This window comes from Prionailurus bengalensis, chromosome D2, assembly GCF_016509475.1.
Source record: "Prionailurus bengalensis isolate Pbe53 chromosome D2, Fcat_Pben_1.1_paternal_pri, whole genome shotgun sequence".
NCBI lineage: Eukaryota > Metazoa > Chordata > Mammalia > Carnivora > Felidae > Prionailurus > Prionailurus bengalensis.
Window position 1 is genome coordinate 21,065,729 of NC_057351.1, and position 24,437 is coordinate 21,090,165.

Below are 24,437 nucleotides of genomic sequence, written 5' to 3' on the forward strand. Positions count from 1 at the left end.
CTGGCACACAATGGCAAATAAATGCATCAAGAAATGAATGTGTATCTTATGGAACCCTGTATTTTCACATAGATTTATTATAATCTCAAGGAAGGCAGGAAAATATGTGCTAGTTAAAAAAAAAAAAAACAATAGCCTCCTATGCCTTGCACAGTGTTAGCAATGCAACAAATCTAATTAAATGATAAAGGAATTAGGAGAAGCATAGATTTATCCACTTACTTGCAAGCAAGCCAACTCCACTTGCAAGGGATCCGACCCAGGCTGTTTTTCCTTTTCCTTCACCAAAGGCATCCAGCCATTCTATGTACAAGACTCCAACAGCCAACGGTGACCCGTAACACAAAAACTGAGTGAAAAAGGAGACAAGCACGATCACCCAGCCCCATCCACCATCAGGTGACTTTTTAAATTCCATCGTAAGGTGAGATCAAGGAGGTGTTCCTCTGTCAGGCCTAAGCAAAAACAAAAGGAAAAGAAAAGCATATTTAGAGTGTGGTGGGGCACATTATTTTGGATTAAAAATATCTTCTAAATTAAATCAAAAATCTTCTCTAAAAATATACATGGAGAAGCATAAAAATCACTGACATATCAAGTTAACTTTAAATTTTGTGCTGATGATTTGAGTAAGTAATATTTCCACATGGATCAAAATTTTTTTTTTTTATTATAAAAAGGCACAGAGTGAAAACCTTGTCCCCATTCACCAGGTCTGGTTTCTTGTCACATGTTGGGTTCCCCGGGAGGCAGACTATTAGTAAGAAGGAGGTTTATTAGGACTGTTCTCTTCCTATGGAAGGTAATAGGGGAGAGAAAAAATAAGCTGCCACGTGGTGTTAAGGAAGGGGACTTCTAAAGCTGGGATGGCCCTTCAGAGTTGCCCTGAGTTGGGCATGAAGAGTTGCCCTGTCTTCCCCCAAGTTGCTCTTTCGCTGGATTTGGACCATCCAAGAAGAGTGCATGACCTTAGGTGAGGCTGTCATTCCCGTAGGACAGTCAGCTGAAGCCCCAGCACCCCCCACCCCACCGCCTGCCTTGGCCAGCACTCTCAACAGCTGGGGCAAGGAATCTTTCATTCCCAAAGGGGGTCTGGGGGGGAATTGGCAGCACATCACCATGTCCACCAACTTAAGTATCCTCCCAGACTTTGTTCATGAAGGTACAAGCAAAACCAAGCAAATAGTCTTAGATTTCCCTCTTTCTTAAAAAAAAAATTTTTTTTTACATTTATTTATTTTTGACAGAGTGAGACAGAGCACAAGTGGGGGAGGGGCAGAGAGAGAAGGAGACACAGAATCTGAAGTAGGCTCCAGGCTCCAAGCAAGCGTTCAACACAGAGCCCAACATGGGGCTCGAACCCACGAACCATGAGATAGTGACCTGAGCTGAAGTCAGTCACTTAACCGACTAAGCCACCCAGGCGCCCCTAGATTTCCCTCTTTTTAGACAGAAAGTAGCATATTGTACAATCTATTCCAAACCTTGTCTCATGCATTTAATACCCCCAAGATTTTTCCCTGTCAATACACAGCTTCCTTAGTCTTTTTTTTTCTCAATAAGCACAAAGTAGCTCACCATATGGCTGCACACATGTTCGTTTATTCATTTATTAAATAGGCAAAATATTTATATGGGTCAAAACTGAAAAAGAAGGACCAAAGGTATATAGTCCATACCTATCTCCCACCTAACTCCCATATCCTCCACAGGAAACCAATACTTCTTGTTTCTTTTATATCTTTCTAGAGTTGGTTTATGTATACATTGTTCACTCAAATATAGATTTCCTCTATTTTTTACACAGAAAAATATTCTGAATGCATAGAGACCTTCCTCATTCTCTTGTTTGTGCTGCATTGTGTTTCATTATAGGGCTTTCTCTTAATTCAACCAGTTCCCTGTGACTTACAGTGAAAAACAACGCTGCGATGAATAATCTTACATATCCATACACCTTTTTGCACATATGCATATCTGTTAGATAAAACCAAACGAGGAATTGCTGAGTCAAAAGGTAAGCACATTGTATCTGTAACTAGTATTACAAAATTGGCATCAAAGGATTAAACCAATTCATATTATCCCCAGCAATTTGGGGTGTGTCATAAAGCTTTTGCATTTTTGCCAATTTGGTAACGGTAAAACAGTATTTCATTATAGATTTAACTTGCATTTCTCAGCTTTCCCTGAAAGTTGTGTGTCATTACATAGATAAAAAGCCATTTGTAATTCCCATCTAATTCTTGGGTATATATGTGTGTATTTCTGTAATTTCCATTCTGTTTCCATTGATCTGCCTTTCACTCAACATTACAATAGCTTAATTACTAAGCCTGAATTACATTTGTAAGTTGACTTAAGGAAAATTGATCCTTTTGTGATGTTGAGTCTTGCCATCGAAGAACATGGTGTGCTTCTATTTGTTCAAGTCTACTATTCTTAATAGAAGATATTAAGTGTTCTTTATGTTTAAAGTTTTCCCTAACATTTCTTTTTATTTTAAGTATTCTATCCTTTTTGTTAATATTAAAATCAGGGTTATTTCTTTGTTTTGTTTGTATGTGTAAAAGTTATTGATGTCTATAAGTTAATTTTGTATCCAATTACCCTACTACATTCTCTTGTTTGCAGTAGATTTTTGGATGATTCTCTTGAGTATATAAAATATATAATACAATAAAGTTACACAATCATCTACAAACAGGGATAATTTTACATTCTTATTTTGAGTTTTTATACTTCAAAATGCCTTCTTTTGTCTTTGCATCTAACAGGGCATACAGAATAATGTCAAATAATAAGAGTATATGCCTTTAGTTCCTAACTTAGAATACCTTCAAATGCCAACGTGCTGCCTCTGGAGCTTAGATAGATTTCTTTCACAAAGAAAACTTTCACATTACTCTATCTTGAGTGTTACCATAAAAAAAATGCTTACTACATTTTATCAAACACATTTCTGATGCACAGGGAGATGATTATGATTTTCTCCATATAACTTTTAATGTAACAAAATCTGTATTTTTTACTATTGAACTATCTTTGAATTACTAGATTAAATCTTCCTGGGTTCATGCACTATTTTGATTATGTCAGCTTATTTGGGGGACAAAGGAAGGATTTTTTAAGTTTATATATTTATTTTGAGAGAGAAAAAGTGTGTGTATGCACATGTGCATGCAGGAAAAGGGCAGAAAGAGAGGGTGAGACAGAATCCCAAGCAGGTTCTGCACTGTCAGTGTGGAACCTGATGCAGGTCTTAAACTCACAAACTGTGAGATCATGATCTAAGCTGAAATCAAGAGTCTGATGCTTAATCAACTGAGCCACCCAGAAGCCCCATAGAGGAAGGATTTTTAAATTGATAAGTAAGATCTGTCTTTTTTGTTTTTAATTTTTACTAGGTTTTGGTATCAAAATAATATTTTAAAAGAATTTGAAAATATTACTTTTTTTGAAGAGCTGAAACAGTTTACATGGCAATAGATTTAGAGGCCCAAGCCTTGACCTTCCTGCCCCCAACAGGGCCATCCACTTAATGTATGCTTTTTATGTCACTACACCATGTCAGGTTTACAATCAGTTTTAACTGAGTCTTCTTTGACCTCAGATTTTTCCAAGCCATTCCCTTGGCTGTGGTTTTATCAAATAATAGGTAAAGACAGTAGAAAATGTCATTCATCCGTTCATGCACATCTCTAATTAGATGACGGAGCACTTGGCTACCTTAAGAGAGTCATAGTTACACCCATCGATTTATATGGGCTTCACTGAATTTCTTCACTTTGACATTCAGAACGCTAAGGCAAAATCACGTCATGACCTGCCACAGGCCTTTAAAGTGTATAAATTAGCTTTCAGTATTTCATAACTGACAATTGAAAGAGGTTACAATTTGTACACAGAACTGTGGAGTCTAAAAGCCAGTCTTTCAGACCAAATGATTGTGTTAGCAGACAGAATACTCCAAATTTCCAAATATCTAAGTCCTTTGAAATAATCAGCTGTCTCTTCTTTAGAAGTCAACTCTCTCCAGTACCTGCTCTAATGTAAAAGTAAACAATATCATTTTGGTCCTTCGAATGACAATTTAGTCCTTTGCAAATTTCTTGTTCAAAATCCCTTTTAAAGAAAATATAGTCTTAATTCCCTAAACTAGATTACTATATGATAGCAACAGCCAAACATCTAAAGAGACTAAAAGGCTGTATAAGAACAAATGCATATAAGATTGCCCTTCAATTAAATCTTCAAATTATCACACTTCAGGAAAAGTACACATTTACATAGGCAAAGCACCAGAATCATGAGGAAAGCCAGTATTTTCTGAAGGGTCAGGGGAGGAAAAGGGTGAGGAGTATCTCCTCACCAGTTTGCAGACCTAAGTAGACAGAAGTGATTTTATACACAAAATACCTTGGCCTTGCTTCACTTTGCCTTGCCTTGGGTGACATTTCAACACACAGGACAGGAGCCAGAGAAATTCTTCTCACAGTAAATATTTGGGAGAACAAACCTTTGAAATGCAAAGTTCTCATGTATATCAACTCTGACTAGAAAGACAAGTTTTTATAAAGAGTTGGCTAATAGCTTCTAACTTTTAATTGTCTCACAGTTTGATGTACATGTAGTATGCATAGAATATGGTGGAAAATACCATTTAGTGATGTCTTGTTTTCTGTCAGGGTAACTAATACCTTTCCCCTACAGTTTCTTCTATTCCTTAAGTGTTTCTCACCTGCTATTTCTCTGACATTATATATTCTCCAAGGTAATTTCACAAATAGACTAATCTTTATTTTCCCCCTTTTATAATGGTACCCAATTTCCTTTGGGGGACTTGGGTCTTCTCTATGAGTGGATAGTTGGTAGGACTGTTGATCAAGGTTCTTTGATCTTGACCCATAGAGTAGTATGTGATCCAAGCAAAGCCAGCAGGACCTCTTTCCCAGGACTCTGAATTTTGACTGAAATGCTATAAGGAAATATATATTTGAAGTTTACTGATCTCAATGGTAGTACATTGAAGAGACCACCTTGACTACCTTGGGGTATACCCAAGATGGGTTTCTCCAGCCTTTCATTTCACCCTGTGAACAAACCCAGGAAATTATTTTGTTAATTTGTTTTTGCTTCTTGTACTTGGAACAGAATAAAATTTGAGTGTGAAGTAATTTCAAGTTGATTATTTTACCTTTCTATACCCCACTTGGTCCCATTTGGGCCAAAGGGTAGGTTTAGGAACACAGTCTATGACCGCACAATATGGGAAATATAGAATATGCCATATCTCTTTTTCTTGAAATTTCTTGTTATCCCTCCTTCTTCACATCTTATGATTCAATATGATAAAATCTCTTCTCTGGCATTCTTTTAACTAAAAACTTCAAATTAACTGAAATTTCCACTAAGTCCACTTATACTAATATTTAGAGAAATACAGCATTATAAAAGTGATCTTTATTCAACTTTTATGATCATCTACAAATTAAAATATATTGACTAGATACCAAGAAGAAGAAGAAATAGCAGAAAAAATAGAAAGCATGGCTTTTGCTCCCTAGGAGCTTATAACCCAGTTAAGATGTAAGATAGCATGCGAGTGAGTGCCAAAGAGGTGGCTGGATGTGAAACGTTTGAGAGTCAGAAGGAAAGGAAAGCAGGAGTGGAAGGCCCTGTGAAGTAGGCTGGTCCTAATGAACAATGGAGAGATTCAGGAAAGCATGGCTCTAGTAAGAGAAACAACATGAACATGGGTGTGGAATCAGGATAGGCCTGCTAAATTTGGTGAAAGTAAAGAAGGCAAGTCTTAGAGGGATCACAGAGGAAAACAAGATTGGAAAGATGGTACTCTCAGTTGAAATTTAAGAAGAAAATGTCTCAAGAAGCCTATACTTACAATGTCAAGATGTATTATCTAAGTGATAGATTTTTCTTGTCCTAAAAAATAACAAAATCTGTATCAGAAAGTGTTGTTTTGTTTGGACTAGTGTTCCATGAGTATACTCAAAATTGGGGGCTCTTAATCATATAACTGTATAAAAATATGCTTCTAGGAAACACACATTCTGGTATATTCTGGTACATTCTTTGAAATTTTGGAAACTTAAAAAAAGAATTTTAACGTTTATTTATTTTTGAGAGAGAAAGAGAGACAGAGCATGAGCAGGGAAGGGGCAGAGAGAGAGTCACAGAACCTAAAGCAGGTCAGGCTTTAAGCTGTCAGCACAGAGCCTGATGCAGGGCTTGAACTCATGAACTGCGAGATCGTGACCTGAGCTGAAGCTAGCTGCTCAACCAACTGAGCCACCCAGGCACCCTGGAATCTTTTTTAATCAGTGTTCACAAACCCAGACTTTGCATGATGAGACATCTTATCAAACTCAAAATTGCAAGCCATTTTGAGAGACCATTTGAAGAGCCCTATAGTTTAAGGGCAGTTCTGTCACAGTACAGGATCTAATGGAACATTACAAAATTAGCTTATAATTTAAGTGCATATCTTATTTTTAACCTAAACATTAAATATGTTCTACATATTATAAACCTCCCTTGGAGTGGGGAGAGATATCATTACTCAAGCAAATGAGATTATCATAGTATGAAGGATAGCAGATCTCTTAAAGCTAGCATTTGTTTTGTGAAAGCACAAATTACAAGACACTTTCTTTGGAAATGTTGATAGAAGTCTACATTTTACTGTTGATTTACAAAGTGATTAGACTCCAATAGTCTATGCATTTACTTCTGCTCAAATAATGCCAATCCTCTGTTATTTTCTCAAATCTACACTGGCTAAAAATGTCTATTCTCCACACATAGAATGCTAGAATTGCATATTTGACGTTTATGAACATTCAGTGTTGACACAGTTTTCTGTCTCTGAGGTGTATACATACATATTACACTATTTTTTGCCAAATTGGGAGTGATTTACAGTTTACCTTCCTTTCAGTTGATGGTCCCTCTTGCCATTCCCCCCCCAACAATAACCATTCTCCAATAACCCTTTTTGACTGTTACCTATATCTCACTAAAGATTCCTAGGTGCATTTTTCACTTGAATCATAGGAGGTAAAAACAGAACTCTTTTTTTTTTTTTGAATCTCAGTCACTGCCAAATTACCTGGTGCTTAAGCACTTTATTTTTATGTCTTCTCTTTTTTTGTGTTTTTATTGAAACTCTAATTAGTTAACATACAGTGTAATATTAGTTTCCAGTGTATAATATAGTGATTCAACACTTCCATACACCACCCCGTGCTCATTACAAGTGCCCTCCTTCATCCCCATCACCTATTTAAACCCTCCCCCCACCCACTGCCCCTCTGGTGACCATCAGTTTGTTCTGTATAGTGAAGAGTCAGCTTCTAAGTTTGTCTCTTTTTTTTTTTAACCTTTGCTCACTTGTTTCTTAAATTTCACATATAAGTGAAATCATCTGGTATTTGTCTTTCTCTGATTGACTTATTTCACTTAGCATAATACTCTCTAGTTCCATCCATGTCATTGTAAATGCAAGATTCCATTCTTTTTTCTTAATTTTTTTTAAAGTTTATTTATTTTTGAGAGATAGAAACAGAGTATGAGCAGGGAAGGGGCAGAGAGAGAGGGAGACACAGAACTCAAAGCAGGTTCCAGGCTCTAAGCTGTCAGCACAGAGCCCGATGTGGGGCTTGAACCCACAAACTGTGAGATCATGACCTGAGCTGAAGTTGGACGCTCAGCCGACTGAACCACCCAGGTGCCCCAAGATTCCATTCTTTTTTTTTCTTCTGAGCAATATCCCATCAAAGCACTTTATTTTAACTAAGGGCCTAGGATCATGTGATTACATCCTGGGGAGGTGGGGGCAGGAAATGGTTGATTCTATGTTGATTTTGTCTTGACCTGGTCATCCATCAGGTGTGTCAAAAGTCAAAATCATCCTGGGCTTTGTGAACTTCCTTCAGTTACATTTATGCTATCCTGTTAAATGGAAGGTTCCAAACCAGAGGCCAAGCTGAAGAAAGCTGGAACGCTTGTGCGCTGCTGGTGGGGATGAAAACATGGCAGCCACTCTGGAAAACAGTTTGATAGGTGGGCATGAATACCCACAAGGTTTTTGTTGAGGTAACAAAAAGGTTTTTAAGTTATTTTTTATGGTACAGTTTGCACAACTCATGAAAAAAAAAATTCCACTAAACCGTTCAGATTAAATAGGTGAACTCCAGGGGTACCTGGGTGGTTCAGTCGGTCAAGCGTTGGACTTCAGCTCAGGTCATGATCTCCTGGTTCGTGGTTTCAAGGCCCGTGTCAGGCTCTGTGCTGACAACCCAGAGCCTGGACCCTGCTTTGGATTCTGTGTCTCCCTCTCTCTCTGCCCTCCCCCTGCTTGTGTTCTGTCTCTCTTTCTCTCAACAATAAATAGACTTAAAAAAAAGTTTTTTAATAAAAGTAAATAGGTGAACTTCACCACATCTGATTTATATCTCCACAAAGTTGTTAAAGTAAAATGCATTCAAAAGCTACTGGAAATTATGTTTTGGTTCTGACTCTAACATGGGTAACAAGTTTTATAAACTATAGAGCAGATCCATTCTGCCAGAAGCAGTTCTAGCACTGATACTGCTCTTTCCCTCCTGTGACACTTGCCCTTCCAAACATGTATCATGCATCCTCCACCGCTGACTGCGGTTTGGGTCAAGGGATGCTAGGAATTGAGAAAAAACTGGGAGGAATTCTCATTTAAAAATGAAGGTAAACAAATCATTCTTTATGAAAATAAAAAATAAGCAAATAATTATTTGGGAATTCTAATAAAATACGGGTAAAAAAATACCCTTTAATACACACAGAGACTCATGATTCAAATATAAGTTAATTAGATTCCATTTAATGGGAGACAAGCAGCATAGAGGCCGTTCTGATGTACAAGTAACCACAGCTGTTGCGGGGGCTGGAGTCCGCCTCTACCACGCTACCACTCAGCTGGTACTTTCACTTTCCTATGTCTCGAGGAGCTGCGTTCCACAGCGCGCACCAAGTAAAAAGTGCAACACGTGTGGTCATCACTTGCCAAAGAGTCACCATGGCTGTTTGTTGACCATTTACGGGTAGCTTAAAGCTTTATAACAGTGTCAGTTCCCTCTGGGTCAAAGATACAAACTTCCAAGTGAATCTGCTCCATTTGTTGTTTCGGATATTGGAAAACACACTCACATGAACACCAGTGTTACTCCTTTAAAATTTATAGACACTGGATTAATTTTGTCCTTTTCCAGTGATATTATTTCATAATGAGTAGAGTTTATGATTTCTCTTCTGAAGCAAAATAAATTTTGGTATAGATCAATGTCATTTTTAAAGGAAAAGAAGAACCCAGTCCCTGTCCTCCTTATAAACTATTAAAACTCTTCATAAAATCACACAAAGAAATCCTTGTTTTATATGTATATATATATATATACACACACACACACATATATATACGTATACACATATACGTGTGTATATATATATATATACACACATATGCATGCATATCTCTATATCTACAATTCTGTAAGCATTTTCCACAATATGACATTGCTATAACAGGAAGTGAACTCCAAATAATAATTTTAGTACGACTGTGAATCCAGGCGTGGTGACCTTAATCAGACTGTCTCAGAAGTCATTTCAGACTTCTGGTATATTAAATATTGAGGAAAAGAAAGCCAAAATGAGATTAGATAAGTAAAGATATCTGTTTGAAGTTTAAAAATTAAGGCTATCAGGGGCTCAGTTGGTTGAGCATCTGACTTCAGCTCAGGTCATGATCTTGCAGTTGGTGAGTTCGAGCCCAGTATCAGGTTCACTGCTGTCAGCCTGTCAGTGCAGAGCCCACTTTGGATCCTAGGTCCTCCTTTCTTCTGCCCCTCCCCTGCTTGCTCTCTCCCCAAAATAAATAAATATATTTTTAAAAATTAAGGCTATCAGCCAAAAAAGTGGAAACAACCCAAATATCCATCAACTAAGTGATGAATGGACAAATAAGATGTGGTCTATCCACACAATGGAATATTAGTCAGCAATAAAAAGAATGAAGTACTGGGGTGCCTGGGTGGCTCAGTCGGCTAAGTGTCCAACTCTTGATTTTGGCTCAGGTCATGGTCTCCCACTTTGTGAGATTGAGTCCCACGTCAGGCTCTGTGCTGACAGTGTGGAGCCTTCTTGGGATTCTCTCTCTCCCTCTCTTTCTCCCTCCTCCCCCACTCAGTCTCTCTCAAAATAAGTAAGCATTAAAAAAAAGGAATGAAATACAAATACATGTTACAACATGATGAACCTTAAAAACATTATGCTAAATTAAAGTGGTCAAACACAAAAGACTACATATTATATGATTCTCATTTATATGAAATTTCCAGAATAGATCATCTATAGAGACAGGAAGTAGATCAGTGGTTGCCTAGGGCTAGGAGGTTTGGGAGGAAATGGAAAGTGACTACTAATAGGTATTTGGTTTCTTTTGGGGATGATGAAAATGTTTTAGAATTATGATGATGATTGCACAAGTCTGTGAGTATACTTAAAACAAACTTTAAATAGATGCATTATAGGGTATGTGAATTACATTTTAATAAAACCTTTATTAAAAAACTAGTGTAGGGCGCCTGGGTGGCTTGGTCGGTTTAGCGTCCGACTTCGGCTCAGGTCATGATCTCACAGTCCACGAGTTCGAGCCCCGCGTCGGGCTCTGTGCTGACAGCTCAGAGCCTGGAGCCTGTTTCAGATTCTGTGTCTCCCTCTCTCTCTGCCCCTCCCCTGTTCATGCTCTGTCTCTCTTTGTCTGTCTCAAAAATAAATAAACGTTAAAAAAAATTAAAAAAAAACTAGTGTAAGCCCCAACTGTATACATTTGTCAAAATTCATCATATTATACACTTAAAACTATTAAATTTTACTGGATATAAATTTTACATCAACAAAGCTGACTTTACAAAGGAAAATATTAATTCTATAAACACACACACAGTTACAATGACCAGATACATGGCCTGATTTGGAGACAAAATCAACAATATTTGTATGAGGTCTTTCATCCGTGTGAGGCCTTTCCCCCAGGTCAATATTCCTTCTCCCCACCCATGTCCACACACACCCCCAACGCATATGCCCAGATTTTTAACCTAGAAACAGGTTTATAGTAAGGCAATGAAATCAGGAGATGATGTGTTGCTTACTTCCTTTGTATATGGTAGCTCTCTGAACAAAGGAGTAACAGAAAGCAAAGCTTCTTTCTGTTCAGGTGCAGGAATGATCACACATCATAAAAGAATCTAAGTAATGAAAATGAAACATAAATTAAGGGTTTCTGAAGTACATCAGTGATGTTTGGATGCATTATATATATATATATATATATATACACAAACACACACGAAGAATGTAAAGAAAAGGATATGAAGCAAGTTAACATTTTCAACTGCTTGATAGCTTCTCTTATTCATCTGAATTTTACTATAAAGATGGGGTAGGGAGGAGAAGGAAGTTTTTCTAGTATCAGGTTCCAGAATTTTAGGAATTCAGTAATGGTTAAGACCATGAGATTTATTTTTTTTTAAGTTTATTTATTTATTTTGAGAGAGAAAGAGGGGAGAGCACACACACAGGGGAGGGACAGAGAGAGAGGGAGAGAGAATCCCAAGCAAGCTCCTGCTGTCAGCATGGAGCCTGATGTGGGGCTCAAACTCATGAACCATGAGATCATGACCTGAGCCAAAATCAAGAGTCGGACACTTAACCAACTGAGCCACCCAGGTGCCCCAATTGTGAGCTTTGTTATTAAATACATATATTTGGGTTCCAATCCAGTCCATGCTAATTACCATGTGATTTTGAGCCAATTACTTAATGTCTCTAAACCACACTTTTCTTGTCCTAATATGGGATAACAGTGAATTTCAAGTGCAAAGCTCAGTGCCTAGCACACAGTAAAAAGCTTTAATAAATGTTAGTGGGGCACCTGGGTGGCTCAGCTGGTTAAGCGTTGGACTCTTGATTTCAGCTGAGGTCATGATCTCACAGTTGTGAGATTGGCTCCATGCTGGGCATGAAGCCTGCTTAAGACTCTCTTTCCCTCTGTCCCTCCCATGCTGTGTGCACACACTCTCTCTCTAAAACAAAAACTGGTTTTAAAAAATAAATGTTAGTTATTATTTTAAAAACCATAAAGGATTTCTGGTAACTTGATAGCCTCTTTAAGAAGTAGTTACTACTCACACCAGAGTTCTACAGCAACTAGTTACTGAATTATATATAAACCTAGGGTTTCTAAAACCTTTTAATCTTTAGTTATTTCTTAATATTTAGAAAATGTAAACCAAGATCTGGATATTTCCAGATTCTAGTTTGGAATAATTCAAAACTCATGTTTACTGCTAGATTTGGTTTCCTTTTATTTTGGGTTCAAGGCTTAAGTATTTTTAGTGTGTTAGGAATCACAGAAATTGGATTTTTTAAGAATCACCCTGTGATTCTGACCAAGGTCATCCACAGATACACTCAAAATGGTTGCCCAACCACAATGGTTCTCCAGCCTGAATGCGCTCTGGGGAGCTTAAAACATCTCTGATTGAGGTCCCACCCCAGACTGCTCTGGGGTACAGCCTGACCCTTCCTGTCACTCGAATGTGCAGCCAAGGCTGAGAATCACTGTCCTACAGGAGAGAAGGACCACCTCTGACCAACTGTCACATCCTCTTTCCCAGTGGAGAAGGGACACAGGTGAGGAAAGGAAGAAGCTAAGAGTTGGGGACGAAGTGGGGACTGGAGCATGTGGGAACTCATCGCCCTGAGCCCACCCACCCCAGTGCAGCTGCCAGCACTGTGCTGTTCTTTTAACTCAACCCTGTCATCTATAATATGGTCAAGGACAAAGCTTATTACCCCTAAATCTCCACTGATCAAAGCAAAAATTCCTATAGGAGTGATGACCGTGACAAAAGCTATTTTCTTGATCTTCTATAAAATGAGAAAATGCAAAGGGGATCATTGCCTGTGATACAAAATTTAAAAGATGATTATTACATCAATTTATCTGAAGATTTGCAAAAGTTGTTTTTAATGCAAATAGGAGAAAATGGTGTCAGAAAGTGTATCAACTCAAAAAACAACTTGCAACATGATAATGTGCCCTAGTGAATTGGAAGCCTATAGAAAAGTAAGCATCTCTCTCCAAAGAATCCTAACTTTACAAAACAAGAGGGCAGAATAAATGGACCTTCTCAGGAGAGCATGACTTTTATTTTTCTAAGCACCCTGGAGCGCAGACAGAAAACAAAGGAATGGACGGTTGCCTGCTCCCTCTTCATTTGTGACATTTGGCTATATCCCCACTGGTGGTGGCAATGCTATTAACCCCACACTTTGATGTGGCAACCCCCCAGAATCTGTTGGCTGGTTTCCAGCTGGAGAAGGAGCCCAGTTCCACCCTTGTGGCTCCAGAGAGAGCAAGTACACACCATTGCCAGCCAGAGGAGAGAAAAATCTTTCCCTCTCTTTTCCATTGTCCCAAATGGCCAAGCCTAGGCGCTCTACTTCTAGAGAATCATCCAATCGCCCATAATGTCATCCTTCTGCTGTACAGCAGCCCAGGAAAAACCTGGGGAGAAGCAGCTTCAAAAATCTCCAGATAGTCAATGCTAAAATGGTCACTTCACCTCTCCAGATCTAGGTCACATGCCCCAGCCAGCCTCCATAGTCCCCAGTGGAGCAGGCATGCAGCTGGCAGGTAAAACTCTAAGAAAATTCTCATGATCATGATAATGCTGCTGCTGATGGTGATAATTATAATAAAGCTGTCAATATAATGATGGAGCCACCTATTAATTTGTTCAAATTAGCCAAACAATCTCTGAGTTTGGGAAAGGTAGTGAAAGAGAAGTCAGGATCTTCTAGTAATGGTATTATGTGGTCCCAAAGAATGGTTGGTAGGGTTTCCACTTTTTTGTTATGTCAAAAGCTATAGTTTCATACAAGTACATACACAGATATTTATATCTATAAATACGTGAAGATATCTGTTCTAAAAAACTGAGCATAAGGAATAACAGTATGAGCTTGGGTCCTAGATAACCTGAGTACACGTCCCACTTCTGATACTAGCCAAGCATGTGACCTTCAGCAAATTACTGCAATATCTCTGGGCCTCACTTTCTTCATCCAAAAAGTGAGGGAAATGATATTACTTACCTCATCAGACTATTGTGCTATTAGTACAGTGCCTGGCACACAGTAATTTCAGTGTAAATTATTTCTTATCCTTTTAAACATAATTGTTTGTCATAAAAATACTCTTTTTATATTGGCAGAGATCCTCTCAAAATCTCAAACTACCCTCCCTACAAATACAGCTGGCCAGAACATCCACAACCCCCCTCCCTCCCTGCCACAACAGTGTGCACACGCACACACACCTACACACACACATACTCTGCTATGAAATTCCTCCCTCCAAAAAAAAGGGGTGATATGGAAGTGACATTTTTCAAATCTCAGATAATTTCCTGATAGTAAGAAAAAGTAAATGGGAAGAGGGAAGTCTCAGTGAGGAAAGAACATAAGGACAAGGACAGTCTACTCTTAGGTCACCAACAGTCAAGAGAAGACAAATCCAAACGAGGGTTGCTTTCATCTCCTTTTGTTCTCTTTCTCCCTTTATTTCCATCCTTCCTTTTCTTCCCAACTCAGGAAACCACACAGCTTTCCAGCACCTTCCTAGCCACCGGATGGTTCATAGGGTGGCTGTGGGTAGAACGGTGGTGAGCATTGATCATCAGAGTTAACAAGGGCTACAAGTGTCCTTAGAAATCAACTACTTTGTCTCTTAAAGTGCTACATGAACTCAAGCTTCTTTCTCTTTGTATTTTTCACACCCCAGTTTTCTAATCTTCCCAGTTCAAAGAACCCCTTTCTTTTTCCAAAGTCCCCGAAGATCTTCCTTTCTAAACCACTTCTCAAGAAAAGGTGGTAACTCAATGTGCATCAGAAGGGCAAATGAAAACCCTGTTTTAAGGTTGTATCTCCACATGAGCCTGTTTCTAATCATCAGAGCATATTAAGCACGCTTCCTAAGCACATACTTCTATACTAAGCACTTAGCACACTAAGACTTGCAGGGGATTGTAAAGTGGATTACACAGTAGAATCAATCACCTTGGGAGGTTAAAAATCCCTGATGTCTGGGTCTACCCAACAGCAATGAAAGCAGGATGTTTGGAGGGGAGGCCAGGCTGTTAGAGCACTCCAGATGATTTTAACATGTGGTTACTGAGCAGAAGGGGACAACAGCACTACAGGTCATCTTAAACAACTTCACGTCCTAATATACAGTCATAAATTGAAAGACTTGGCTGCCCTTAGTTATTTAAATTAAATCTCTTTTTTTTTTACCCACTCCAATCATGGCTATAGAAAAATATTTCAAGTGTCCTTAAACCCCAATAATGATGTCATGTTTTCTTAGGAACTCCCTAAACAGTAGAATTAAGAAAATTTTCTAAGGTTTAAATGTACTGTTATTTAGCCATATCATGAATAACTTCTAATTACCATTTTTTATGAACACTTTATGTACATCAGACACAATGCCAAGGACTTTCAAATGTTATCTTTTTAATCTATGTACAACTCTACATAAAACCTAGGTAGGTATTGATAATTCTCATTCTATCCTTGTGTCCCTAGGCTTTTTGTTAGATTCTACTTCAAACTCTCTCCATGTAACCCAAGGAGTGACCACCTAATGCAGGTTCTTTCTTAAGTGGTCTGTATAGTTGCATTGCTTTACTTTGGGAAGTTGATGGTAAATTTTTTTAATGGATACCCTTTCATTTAAAAATTTTTTTAAAATGTTTTTATTTATTTTTGAGACAGAGAGAGACACAGCATGAGCAGGGGAGGGGCAGAGAGAGAGGGAGACACAGAATCCAAACCAGGCTCCAGGCTCCAGGCTCCAAGCTGTCAGCACAGAGCCCAACACGGGGCTCGAACTCACGGACTGTGAGATCATGACCTGAGCCGAAGTCAGACACTCAACCGACTGAGCCACCCAGGCACCCCCATTTTAAAACTTTTTAATGGATATACTTTAAAATGACTGAACTTGCTGACGTCACCCAAGGGCTTATACTAAACAAACTGATATCTAAGTAATAATATTTTGATCACCTCAGGACCTTTGAGAAAAATACACAGAATATCATGGTCTTAAATCTCCTTTGACCTTTATTCTTTTTTTAATTTATTTAAATTTTAGTTAATTAACATCCAGTGCAATATTGGTTTCAGCAGTAAAATTCAGTGATTCATCACTTAAATACAACACCAAATGCTCATCACAAGTGCCCTCCTTAATATCCATCACCCATCTAGCCCATCTTCCACCCACCTCCCTCCATCAACCTTTGGTTTGTTCTCTATCATTAAGAGCGTCTTGTGGTGTGTTTCCCTCTCTCCTCTTCCCCTATTCCCATACGTTCATCTCTTTGTTTCATAAGTGCCATATATGAGTGAAATCATATGGTGTTTGTCCTTCTCCGATTGACTTATTTCACTTAGCATAATACATTCTAGCTTCATCCACACAGTTGCAAATGTCAAGATTTCATTCTTTTTTATGGCTGAGTAATACTCCATTGTGTGTGTCTGTGTGACACAACACACATAAACACACACCACATTGTATATATATATCCATTCATCAGTTGATGGACATTTGCACTCTCTCTATAGTTTGAGGCCTTTATTCTTAAAAGTCTTTGCCAAATACACTTCTATTAATTTCATAAAAGTTTATTAATGTTGTCAAAGCACAAAAACACTAAACACTACTAGTCAAATCAATATACATTTAGAGCCAGCATTAATCACTCTATGCACCCATGATATGTTGCTTATACCTCTCTTTTCTTCTTATTTCATTCTAGTATGCATTATAATTAGGGATTTACTTGCTTTCTTCCCATCCTCTTCACTAACAGAAAATTCCTGGGATCAGGCACATCTTACATTCTTTATGTTCTTTCCACATCTATGCATATAGTGGGCACTCGATAAATGTTTTGTTGAATGTAATAGAAAAGAGTATTAAGCTCTAGTTTGGGAAGCAATGCAAAGCAGTGGGCTAGAGCAGTGTTGTTCAAACTCCAATGTATCATGGGTCATGAAATCAACTGTGCATTATGAGTAACATTTTTTAAAATTGGAATTTAGAATAGAATAAATTAGATAAGCACCAAAAATATAAGAATACTTCCTGCATGGTCATAAGGCTTCAGTACCATTGTGTGAATCTGTGCTTCAGTGTTTGTATGTGTGCCTGTGTGTGTGTGCAGGGCCAGGTTCACAAACACATATTACTGCACGTCATATTCTAAAACACTGAAAGTCCCTGGTCTACAACATGAACCCTGGAGTCATTTCTCCTGGGTTCATGATCGAACTCTGCCATCAGCCGTGTGCCTTTCAGTGAGTTAAAACCTTCTCAGTTTCTTCATCTATAGAATGGAAATAGTAAGAACTCCTTCCTCTTAGGATTTTTAGGAGGAATATAGGAAATCATCTGTATGAAACACTGGGCATGGTGCTCAGCCTCGAGTAAATGCTTGCAGCTGCTGTTACTGTTGTTGCATCTTTCAAAGGTCTTAGAAAAACTTAAAAGAACACTCTCCCTGCCTCTGTTTTCTCACATCCTGACGATTCCTCAACTGTTCTCTGGTTTCCATGCATCCAACAAGAGAAATGTTCTTATTGTGGAGCCCCCACTGCCTTATCACTGAGTCAGTTCAGGCCTGCATTCAACCGCCATCTTTTTTTTTTTTTTTTTAATTTTTTTTTAACGTTTATTTATTTTTGAGACACAGAGAGACAGAGCATGAACGGGGGAAGGGCAGAGAGAGAGGGAGACACAGAATCGGAAGCAGGCTCCAGGCTCTGAGCCATCAGCCCAGAGCCTGACGCGGGGCTCGAACTCACGGGCTGTGAGATCGTGACCTGAGCCGAAGTCGGACGCTTAGCCAACTGAGCCACCCAGGCGCCCCTCAACCGCCATCTTGACACTGTTAACCTCTCTCTTCTCTGCAAACCAATGCCCCCCGTGACATTCCTGAGCCCACCTCCACAGGACCCCACCAGCTGTCTCTAGCCTCACCAAGTGATTGCATGCATGCAAAGGAACGAGTCCCAAGTCTCCATCCGCAGGCCTGACCTCCCCTCAAAACTCCAGACCCATATGTCCAACCAATTTCTTACTAGTTTTTATGTCAAGATCCCACCTGGCTGTGCTCAAGACCCTCACAATTAACACATCCATAATTCCTCCTCCTAAATTTCATCTGGAGAACAAACACAACCAGACCTGCAATTGCCCAAGCAGAAAGCCCCCCTCTCCATCCCCTCCCTGTTCCTTCTTCCCAACACCCATGTCAGCCAGGACCAGGGTCCTGACAATGAGCTCTGCAGTCTGACTCTTCCTCTACCTCTTCTTTGCAAATCTTTGCACTATCACAGCCACCTACTCATGGACCCCTCTGCTTATGCTCTCTTCCTGCTGCCATTCATCTGGTAGGCTGCTACCAAACCATGCTTCTCATCTTCTCCAATTCCACCTCCACTTTTCAAATCTCTCAGTGGTTCCTCACCACCCACAGTGTATCCACTAGCAGAGGGGAAGTTTAATTCATTATTATAAGCATATAAGAAAACCAAAGATAATTTTTCCTGCCTCATGAAGCTTATAGTTCCCCATCAATAAATAATGTTATTCAAAAATTATAAATGAAAATGAAAAATTGGTTTTACACAACCATGTTTTGTCTATATATTCAATATTTAGATCTTTAAATACCCAGCAAGTTATTGAATTCTGTTTTTTTCTCTAAAGATCTGCAACAATCCAGCCCACAAGTACACCTCTGTAGGATGTCCCACAAACCTGTGGTCCCCAAGCCACTGCTGCAAGTCAACACGTGAGCCTAGGGAGAGGTTGTAATGCCTGTCTCCAACTTGCCTACCGACAAACTCCTGCTTTTCCTTTAAGACTTAGCCTAAAATGTCTCCTCTTACTTGATGCCATCCTGACTCTCCAATGGTCAGTCATTCCTCCTCTAAGATCTCACATCAGTTTGGGCAATCTTGCTATTATAACATTCATCACAATATATTGCTACTCCTTGTTAAGGTATCTAACCTCCAAGCCCATCTCACATCCCTAACACTAAGGATTGTGTTTGGTGCATAATAAAAGCTCAATAAATCTTTATGAAATTAATGAATATTGGAAAAGCTACTTACCTAACTCTCCTGTATATTAAAATGATTAATCAAACATCTCTCATTCAACAAAATGAATTAAGTGCATTTAGAAGGCATCGTGCATTTGTTTAGAAGAAAATGAATGGAATGCACTTAGAAGACAATGTGGTCCCTGCATTCGCAGAGCTTAGAGCCTGTTTTCATCATTGAATCGGAAGGACTAGCCAAATACATGGGTAAAAATACAGAAGTAGAGTTTTTTTATTCAAATTTTTTACCAATATAACATCAAATGGTATGTCTTTAACGGTCAGACAGTAACCTGGCTCTCTCAGATTTGGTTCTAAATGTTAAACATCCAGAGATGCTTCACACACTCTCTGAAATGCGGCGAGGTGGGGGGAAGCAGGAGGTTGACTCACTACTGGAGCCAGAACAAGGACAAACTGTGGCTGAGAATTGTCATCCAGAGCCTGCTGTTCATTCTCTTGAAATCAGCTCAGTCTCAAGAAGATATGTGTTTTCTCTAAACATGACATTCTTGTTTTATTTATTCAGACACTTCCTTCTCATTGTCAACATCTGTTCTGAACTTTTCACTTGTTTGTAAAACAGCTCATTGACGTAAAGTGAGGAACACATCTTAGCAAGTCAAATTCAACAAATGGAGCTTTTAAAAAAAAATTATACTAAAGAATTTCACTGCGAAAGAACCAGTGTTATTAAAAACAATTTGGGGTTGGGATCATATGCAAATCTGTTACTTTGGGGCCCATATAAATATGCTTTCTTAAAAAGAAACCTAAAGTCCTGTATTAACACAACTCAAAAGCCAAACCCTTAATTCAGTTTGCAGTTCAAGAATGTTTTTCCCAGACACTTCCAAGTTTAAAAAGAGAGACAGACTCCATGGTGAAATCTTGGCAGGGTAAAGACGATGAAGATTTCTTTGAGCACCATAAGTCAGGCTACAAATATACCTTGTCCAATTGGGAACCAGGATCGATTTCCCAACTAGTTATTATCTCCTACTGGGGTGAGAAGGAAGAGCAGGAAGGAAAGTGTTTAGAGAAATAATTCTGGGCCCTGGAATTGAATCACATTAATTGTCCCTGAAAGGGATAATTAACACAAGTACTTAATTGCTAGAGCCTATGAATTATGAAACCAGCATGGCCATCAAAAAAGGACATCCTTTGACCTTTTAAGGCCTTACAGATCTATCATAGTTCAGCACTTGCCAAAGAACTCCTCCAAAGCTAAGTTATCCCCAAAGCGTAACTTAGATATGGTGAGTACCAGGCTATGGTTTAGCATAGTAGAAGAAATAGGTTAGAGATAAAATGGATTCAGTGTAGGATCATAGAAACCTGAAGCCAGAAGGAGGCTTGGAAATCATTCAGCAAATTGACAGCTCTCAGGCCAGATCTGATCTTTAGATCAGTAGTATTCTGTTTGGCCTGCACAATTTTTATTTTATTTTATGTTATTTTATTTTATTTTATTTTATTTTATTTTATTTTATTTTATTTTATTTTACTTTTGGCAATTTTGAATGAATTGCCACTGATTTAACACTGGAAGATTTCACATAAAAATCTGAATTTTTTGATTCTTTTAAAAAAATCAGAAGATCTGGTGACACTGGGCTCTTGTTCTTACACAACAATTGGCTGGAACTGAGTAACATTCACCCTCATCGAATGGACATGTTCTCTCCAGTTCCTTCCACTCCCTAAGATCTCCCTGACACAGGACCAAGGTTGACCTGCATTTAGAGTTTCACCTGTGCTCTCCCTTCCCACCACCCCTTATTTACTTATTTATGATGCCTGTCTCCCCCGGGTGAACCCTGTGAACTTGCACCACTGATCTCATCAATGACTCAGTTGCTTCATCTATATGAAGACACTGAGGTTTAGAGATGTCACTCTAGAGGAAAGACCAGTACCAAGGTCCCTCACTGACCAATCCAGTGAAAGGTCATTTATTTCTAGTCCTGTTCTCAGGCTCAGAAGAGAAAAATAGCAGAATTTGTAAACCACTCAGAGCCTGAAAAAAGATGAAAACATCTAGACTTAACAATTAAATATAGGCAAAATGAGGGCCAGACACTTCAATACAAGTTGGTATAATCATTTCCCTACATCCATCCCATACTCTTGCCATGTTGCCTATGCTGCTGGGCTCTTGCTTCAGCTATTCTCTCTTCCACACAAACCATATCACTCACAGCCTGGCCCAAGTAGTAGTGTTCTGAAAGAAATCTATGATGATGCCATCTACACTGGTGTGTTCTTTTGCTTTGTATATGTTTTGCATAATTTGTACATGATTATGTGGAGTCTAGTTTGTTGTCTGAACACACACGAGTATATTGTGTCCAAGCTAGTATATTGCTATATTACTTTCAGAATAAAAACTTGAGACACAAGGCAACATTTCCAGGATGCTGGAATACAAAAAGATCTAATGCATTTGGGGGTGAGGGTTACTGGGAATAATGACAAGAATATTTGAAATTGACACCCTTCCAGAGAATCTGGAAGATCTAGCCTTTGTATTTGATGCTGTCACTCTCGCTAGAGTTTTTCTCATCCATATCCCATCTCTTCTCAAAAAGCTGAAGAGTTTCTTTTGAGTGGATCCTAAAAGCACAAGATCATACAATAGTTTAAAGATGTGTTAAAACATTTACACGTCTCATTGTTGATTTGTAGTGTGAAATTAATCAGAATGATGGGCAATGTACAATATGAGGACTATAGTTAACATATCATATCTTATATTTGAAAGTTGCTGAGAAAGTAGACCTTAAAAGTTCTCAACACTAAAAAACAAACAAACAAACAAACAAACAAAAACCTGTGTAGTGATGGATATTAACTAAACTTATTGTGGTAATCACTGCACAATATATACATATATCAAATCATTACATTGTACATGTAAAGGTAATACAAAGCTATATGTCAATATTAACTCAATAAAAAAAAATAAAATAAAACTGGGGCACCTGGGTGGCTCACTGAGTTAAACATCAGACTCTTGATTTCAGCTCAGGTCATGATTTCATGGTCTTAAGATCTAGCCCCATGTCAGCCTCCTAGCTGGGCATGGAGCCTGCTTAGGATTCTCTCTCTCCCTCTCTCTGCCCCTCCCCTGCTTGCACCCTCTCTAAATAAAGAAACAAACAAACAGAATCAGAATAATGGGAATGAAGGTGAAAATTTAAAAACAGAGAAACACTTCTACAGTTAGCAGTCTCAATTTCTAACTTCTTTTACTTTTTTAAAGTTTATTTATTTATTTTGAGAGAGAGAGAAAGCAGGAGTGGGAGAGGGGCAGAGAGAGATGGAGAGAGAGAGAATCCCAAGCCCAATGTAAGACTCAAACTCACAAACTGTAAGATCATGACCTGAGTCGAAGTCAGATGCTTAACCAACTGAGCCAGGTGCCCCTATAACTTCTTTTAATTTTTTTTAATGTTTATTTATTTTTGAGAGAGAGAGAGAGAGAGCACAAGCAGGGCAGGGGCAGAGACAGAGGGAGACACAGAATCCTAAGCAGGCTCCAGGCTCCAAGCTTCAGCACAGAGCCTGATGCAGGGCTGGAACTCAGGAGCCATGAGATCATGACCTGAGCCAAGGTTGGACACTTAAACTGAGCCACCCAGGCACCCAGCCCCTCTAAGTTCTTTTAATAAGTTGTCATGTATTATGCCCTTGTTACATGATAGCACAATAGTTCAAAGAATAAGCTTTAGAGAGACACTTCTTGGCTTCACATCCTGGTCCCATCATTTACTCAGCTGAGTGACCTCATTAAAATCATCAGCCTAAGATCAAAATGATGCCTCCCCTAGATGAAATAAGGCATGCGGCTTATATGACATATCACATTTAATAAACAATAATAATAGTCATTATTATTATTGGAAATTGAAACAGAAGACAGTGGCTCTACTCTGCATTTTGCCCAGGAATGTGGAGGTGTTTTCCTATACAAAGTTTTCGTCAAACTAAGAGTTGGTATACCATAAGACTAGTATACCTTAAGTCCATAACACTGCAGACTTGGGGGGAAAAAAACTGTTGGACTTAAAGCATTAAAGGCTATTTGAAATACATTACTCTTTTACAGTAATGTTTACAGGAAGCAAATACCATTGAGATTTTATCCATTTATTTATTCTAGGATATAAACAGGGGCATCTGGGTGGCTCAGTTGGTTAAGCATCTGACTTCGGCTCAGGTCATAATCTCACTGTCTGTGAGTTTGAGCCCCGTGTCAGGCTCTGTGCTTACAGTTCAGAGCCTGGAGCCTGCTTTGGATTCTGTGTCTCCCTCTCTCCCTGCCCTTCCCCCACTCACACTCTGTCTCTCTCTCTCAAAAAAAATATTATTTTTTTTTATTTTAGTGTAAAAACAAAATTGAACTTTAAGGTATAAACTACAGTTAAAGATGCTGTAACATTGGTAGTATAAATACAATAATAACGTTCAAGCACATTTTTAATTTCTTCACGTGGCTTGTTATATTCTCCACAATCTAGCCCCATCCTACCTCCCAGCCTTATCTATCTTAAATTCCAGGCTCTAGCCACTCCAAACTATTTTGCTTCCTTTGGACACATCAGACTTCCAGGACTCTGTGCTATTTGCTTCTCCCAGTGAGGATCCTTTCCACGGAGGAAATCTCTTCCTTCTTCAGATCCCAGCTCAAATGCTCCACCTGCCACATAACTCTTTTTAGTTCTTAACCTTGAATGAACCTCTCCTTTTCTCTGCCATTCAATAGCACGCTATTGATGTTACTGCCATATGACTCCATCTATATATACTATCTTGTACTGTAGATATTTGTAAACATACCTATCTTTCCCACCAGACTAAACTTTAAAAAAATGTTTAAGGTTTATTCATTTTTCAGAGACAGAGAGAGACAGAGCATGAGCAGGGGAGGGGCAGGGAGACAGAGGGAGATACAGAATGTAACAGGCTCCAGGCTCTGAGCTGTCCACAAGAGCCTGACGCGGGGCCCAAACTCACGGACTGCAAGATCATGACCTGAGCCGAAGTCAGATGCTTAACCAACTGAGCTACTCAGGCGCCCCTAACTAGACTAAACTCTTTAAAGGTGGGGACCATGTGTTC

The 24,437-nt window shown here is 38.9% G+C and overlaps 1 protein-coding gene across 1 annotated transcript in view; it reads right to left on the reverse strand.

Annotated features, from left to right (window-relative positions):
• The window catches only part of SLC16A9 (solute carrier family 16 member 9), a 55,930-nt gene that overhangs the window by 29,077 nt on the left and 2,416 nt on the right, over positions 1-24,437 (reverse strand). The window contains 1 exon segment of the mRNA XM_043596386.1: positions 223-455. Coding sequence (XP_043452321.1) covers positions 223-418 — 196 coding nt within the window. The 5' untranslated portion in view covers positions 419-455.